This window comes from Nematolebias whitei, chromosome 15 (genome assembly GCF_014905685.2).
Source record: "Nematolebias whitei isolate Nwh7 chromosome 15, NemWhi1, whole genome shotgun sequence".
Classification (NCBI taxonomy): domain Eukaryota; kingdom Metazoa; phylum Chordata; class Actinopteri; order Cyprinodontiformes; family Rivulidae; genus Nematolebias; species Nematolebias whitei.
In genome coordinates this window covers 41,630,267-41,635,930 of record NC_056512.1, presented here as the reverse complement: position 1 = coordinate 41,635,930, position 5,664 = coordinate 41,630,267, and the positions used below count along the sequence as shown (strand labels likewise).

The window sequence follows — 5,664 nt, the reverse complement described above, 5'->3', positions numbered from 1 at the left end:
TGGATGGATGGATGGATGGATGGATACTGGTATATAGTTGGATGGATGGATGGATGGATGGATGGATGGATGGATACTGGTATATAGATGGGTGGGTGGGTGGATGGATGGATGGATGGATGGATGGATGGATGGATGGATGGATCTCTGACTCACTCAAAAATCTAAACAGGAAACAAAGCATCAAGCCTACAAATAAAGTTTACATGAACTACTCTTCATCTAGTTCTTTGTAGAAAGACATATTTACGGGTTATGAATTTATGAATCAGCCTAACTGGAGTAATACAGTATGCAAAGGTTTTGTTGTTGCTGAGGGTCAATGTTTGAAGACCCGAACAGACCACCCAGCACCAGACTCACCGCACCACCAGCAGAAGAGTTTCTCAGCATGACCTCAGTCGAAGTGAGGAGTACTTTCAGGAGGATTAACCCTCACAAAGCAACTGGTCCAGACAACATCCCTGGGAAGGTGCTGAAAGACTGTGCCAGTCAGCTCTGCAAGGTGCTTACCGACATCTTTAACTCTTCACTCGCCCTGGCAACAGTTCCCACCTGCCTGAAGACCGCCATCATCATCCCAGTCCCAAAGAGCTCTACAGTGACTGGTCTGAATGACTATCGGCCAGTGGCCCTCACCCCGATAGTCGCTAAATGCTTCGAAAAACTGGTCATGACCCACATCAGAAAAACCATCAACATCAGTGAGGACCCTCACCAATATGCATACCATGAGAACCGAGCAACAGAAGACGCCATCTCCTCTGTGGTCCACACTGCTCTTACCCACCTGGAGCAGAAGAACTCTTACGTCTGAACGCTCTTTGTGGACTTCACGTTTGCCTTCAACACCATGATCCCCCAAACCCTGATGGACAAATTACTCACACTAGGACTAAGCCCCTCCGTTTGCAACTGGGTCCTAGACTTCTTAACAAACAGACCACAGTCAGTGAGGATCCACAAATTCTCCTCCTCCATAACCCTCAGCACTGGCTCCCCTCAGGGCTGTGTACTGAGCCCTCTCCTGTTCACGCTGCTCACGTATGATTGTGCAGCTACCCATCCAGGCTGTCACATTGTAAAGTTTGCAGATGATACAGCGGTGGTGGGATGCATCACAAACAATGATGAGTCCAACTACAGGCAAGAGGTGAAACATCTGGAGAGCTGGTGCAGGAAGAACAACCTTCACATCAATGTGAAGAAGATGAAGGAGATGATTGTGGACTTCAGAAGGACCAACCCCACCTACCAGCCCCTGGACATAGGAGGATCTGTGGTGGAAGTGGTCTACAGCTACAAGTACTTGGGTGTGCACCTGAATAACAACCTCAGCTGGGGCAACCACACCACCAGCCTGATCAATAAAGCTCACCAGAGACTTCACTTCCTCAGACGGCTGAGGCGAGCTGGTCTGGGAAGTACAATCTTTACCTCCTTCTACAGGTGTGCAGTGGAGAGCATCCTGTGCTCCAGCATCGTGTGACATGGAGGCTGCACAGCTGCAGAAAGAAAAGCTCTGCAGAGAGTGGTGAAGGCTGGACAGAAGATGTTGGAGTCAGTCTCCCCACCATCACAGACATCTACACCTTCAGATGCAGGAAGAGGGCTACCTGCATCATGAAGGACCCCACTCCCCCAGCACACACACTTTTTGCCCCACTCCCCTCAGGCAGGAGATTAAGGAGCATTAAGTGTAGAACCACTAGACTGAGGAACAGCTTCTATTTTCAAAATAGCTTTTGACTAGTGTCTACACAAAAACACACAGGTGGAATTTCAAGATTTGTTTTGGCACTGGCTCATATAAGTTAATGGAGGGCAGTGGGTGGTGGTCAGCATCTTGCCTGAGAACATTTCGACTAGTTGCAGGTTACATATCATGAAAAATAATTACTTACTGTCCAAACACTGCGTGCAGACCGTCTGCGTGGCGCCACACTCCTTCACCACCCCCTCCCCAGGTGAACACTCGACACAGCATTCCCCTCCTGTGGTGAACTGGCCGGAGTCACAGTCCAGATTCAAGGCCCGCTCCGTCTTGGATGCCATCAGTGATGTCACCTGGTGCACGGGGGGGAAGCGGTTCAGTAAACCTGAAGTAAACACTGCTTCACACAAACTCGCAGCAGAACCAGCAAGTTTCAAACATGTGCAGCAAAACAAATGGATGAAAATTACTGCCAGGTGTCCAACCTGCTCCTTAAATTGAACTACTATCAGGATCCGTCATAAATCACGTTGCCTCCACCTATTTTGGATCCATTTGCACAAAGCTGTCATCTAAACTGCCTTAATAGCCCCCCTAAAGGCACATCAGCTCTAATACTGGATCTAAAACAAGCAGCAGCCGAGGCAGGAAGCGTAAAATTGTGTGTGCACAACATTATACACATGCCCGTCCTAATTACTGTCCAAAGGTGACGGCTGCTGTGAATGTCAGCCTCTGTGCACACCAACTTTGACTTTTTATTGTAAAGACGCATTCCTTCTCCATCCGCTCTCATTTTATTCCACACGTGCATCTTTAAATAAAAGCGCCAGCACCAAATTTTATTACCCTTGAGCTGCAAAGAAGCAAGAAGGTGCCAAAATGTTTAAGTGTTTACAAGAGTGAAACCGGCTCAAACGTTACGCTGACTTGCAAAACATCAAAGGTTTCATTTCCCTTGAAAATAAAAATAAATCTCCGTTTTACTGAAAGTGATTTATTGAACGTGTTTAGAAGAAGCTTTTAAATAATGTAGACTGAGCTGCAAATTAAAGCATGAAGCTGTTGACGTAAATGTGCAGGTAATCTAACAAACTGATGCTCAAATATTTAATTTGATTTAAAATTATTGCATGGATTGTTCACTTTTATTTCTTTTACTTTCTTCCCTCCGTTTGCAAAATATCTCGAACCACTGAACAAAGTTCAACAAAACTTTTAGCATCGTGACAGGGTTGAGGTCTGCAACTGACTATTCTTTGGAATTAATCACAAGCAAGATGGCCGCCACAGATAAGCAACCTTAGCAAATGTAAAAATGGCTGTAGTTTGGTGTGGTAGTAGCAGAGAGTTACCCCCAGCACAGACCGAGATCTGAGCTTCAGCTTTTGCCATTACTGGACTCAACTACCTGTTACTTAGCAAAATATCTAGTGAACCGCTGGACACAGCTGAACTCTCAGAAGATAATTATTGACCGTGCATCTACAACTGATTCCCTTTTGGAGTCAAACCAAATCAAAATGGCCGCCAAAGCCAACTGACAAAAAGGACTATGCTTCAAAATATTTACAGACGTTCAGCTGAAATTCAGAATAGATGAAAGTCATTCAAAATAAATCCTTCGAGCACAAACACATCACGACCATAAGATTTTTATTTTATTTATTTAACCTTTGTTTATACAGGTAGTCTCGTTGAGTCGTGAAAACTCGTTTTCAAGAGAGACTTTAGCAGATGGGGTTAAGGGTCTTGCTCAAGGGCTCAGAGTGGGTCAAACGAGGGTGGAGGCTTCACCTTTTCCACCCACATTTTGATGTTGGAGTCAAACCGGCAACCTTCCGATCACAGGCCCACCTTCTCTAACCACTGTGCCACCACTCACCCAAAGATGGTGAAGATGATCTTCAAACTGGAATGAAAAGTGGCGGGACATAATAATTCTAAAGTTCAGAATAGATGAAAGTCATTCATAGCAAATACTTCAAGCACTAAGAGATCACGATTAAACAATAAAAATAATCTTTATTTATACATGTAGTCTCATCCTCGTGGCTCAGTGAGACTAACCTGTATAAATAAAAGTTGAATGAAAATGAAATTCCTTCAAAGAGCTTCTATTTCTTTGCTTCTCTCCGATATAAACTCCTCTGCAGCCCATCGGCAGAACAACTGAGACTTCCCCTCCTGGTGTTCGTGCAACAAATTTTAAAAAATGGAAAATAATTTGTAGCTCAGCGATTTGGAACAGAAAAAAAACCGTTAAACTGAATCACTTTTAAGTCCTGTGGCTTTTAATACGTAACGAGCGAAACCTCGTTTGCACCTCCGTCTTCTGTGCTGAGGCATCATTTCTGTGTTTTCTGTCTCTGGCTGGTGTCTCCTGCCCTCCCCTCCCCTCCCTGCTTTCATTCAGAAACAGATGTACGCACCTTCTCTTGCTCAATGTTTCCCTCTTCCTGTCATTCCACTTCACGCTTCACTCGTGCATTTTTCTGCTCGTCACCCCACATCATCAACAACTCGTTTCAACATTCAGCCTCGGGTTTTATTTTTAGTGTTGTCAGAGCTCCATTTGCAGGTCAGGGAAGTAAAAAAAATATATATATTCTGAGTAAATTGGGATTAAATCCTATTTATTTGTTTATTTTTGTTGGAATTTTGCTCAGTTAAAACACAATTTATTAGCAAGTTCAGCTCACCAGTGCACAGTGTGACGCAGCTGTGATGTGCTTGCTTTGTACTCTCTTCAATTTCATGGTCAATTTGTGAGTTTATTTCTAAATTTAATTCCACCAAAGTGCACGGACTGCTGCCACTCTTCACGCCAGCTGTCATAACAGAGTGTCCCCTCACATCCAGGGCTTTCCACATGATGACTGAGCTGTGCCGCCCAATTAGACCAGCTGCTGTGGACATGCAGAGTGCTGGGAGGATCTGCTCCCTGCTTTATCATCATCCTCCAGCATCAACTTTTCCATGTCATCAAAAGAGACTCGTGTTTTATGCAACAGTCGAGCACATTATCCAAGTTTATATTTGGATGTGGATTTAATTAATCGATTTAATTGCCAAATTAGTGCTCCAAACTGCAGATCTGCACAATGCATAATTAGAAATTGAACATGAATTACTTCAAAAGCTGCTGTCTGTTCTAAACATGTCTGGACTGCTGTCTTCCAGCAAAGCCAGCAGCAATTTCTTCCCCTTAATGGCACAAGCGTGCACGTGTAAATACGAGTCTAATTTCATCTGGATGCAAAACTCTGTACATGCTGAATAAAGCTGCAGCAGGTTTAACAGATAAACGCCACGTGAATCATTTATGAGTGGCAACGCTTAAACTGTTGCAGAACTTTTACAAAAAGAGGATTCCAACTAAAAACTCTTAGTTGCTGCAGAGTTATTCCAGGTTTATGACAACAGTGCAGCTCAAAGGTGCATTGCAGACCCCTGAAATGTGCAAAAGCTGCTTGTAAAGGACAAAAAGTCTAATTATTGCAGCGCAGAAGCCTGCAGACTTACCAACGCACACAAAATCGCCAGTGATAATGTAGTAGTCATCCTGCTTCGTGTGCTGGAGTCACATAAAACAGATCTGGAGCAGAGAATGCAGCGCTATGAGGAGAAGGAGGAGGAGGAGAAGGAGGAGGAGAGCCGCTCAGCAGGAGAAGAACTCATTTTGATTCCAGCTGCGCTGATTTTTCTCAATGAGTCCGCAGCATCGCACGTCTGTCCAGGACCTCTGCGCCAGAGAGGATGGAAGTGTCGGTGCAGCTTCCCAACACGCCACTGCTGGGCTGCTCCACACACAGATACACAGACAGGAGGAGGGAGGAGGGAGCAGGAGGAGGTGGAGGAGCCTGTCCTGTCCGGAGAGCTGCTCAGCTGCAAGTGCACTGCAGAGGAGAGGAGAGGAGAGGAGAGGAGAGGAGAGGAGAGGAGAGGAG

General features: G+C 45.1%; 1 protein-coding gene across 1 annotated transcript in view; it reads right to left on the bottom strand.

Moving 5' to 3' along the window:
• Positions 1 to 5,483, bottom strand: part of ngfra (nerve growth factor receptor a (TNFR superfamily, member 16)) — a 43,069-nt gene extending 37,586 nt beyond the window's left edge. The window contains exons 1-2 of the mRNA XM_037688720.1: positions 5,240 to 5,483; positions 1,905 to 2,067 (exon numbers count right to left, since the gene is read on the bottom strand). Coding sequence (XP_037544648.1) covers positions 1,905 to 2,067; positions 5,240 to 5,278 — 202 coding nt within the window. The 5' untranslated portion in view covers positions 5,279 to 5,483. The remainder of the gene's footprint in view (positions 1 to 1,904; positions 2,068 to 5,239) is intronic.
• Positions 5,484 to 5,664: the final 181 nt, after the last annotated feature.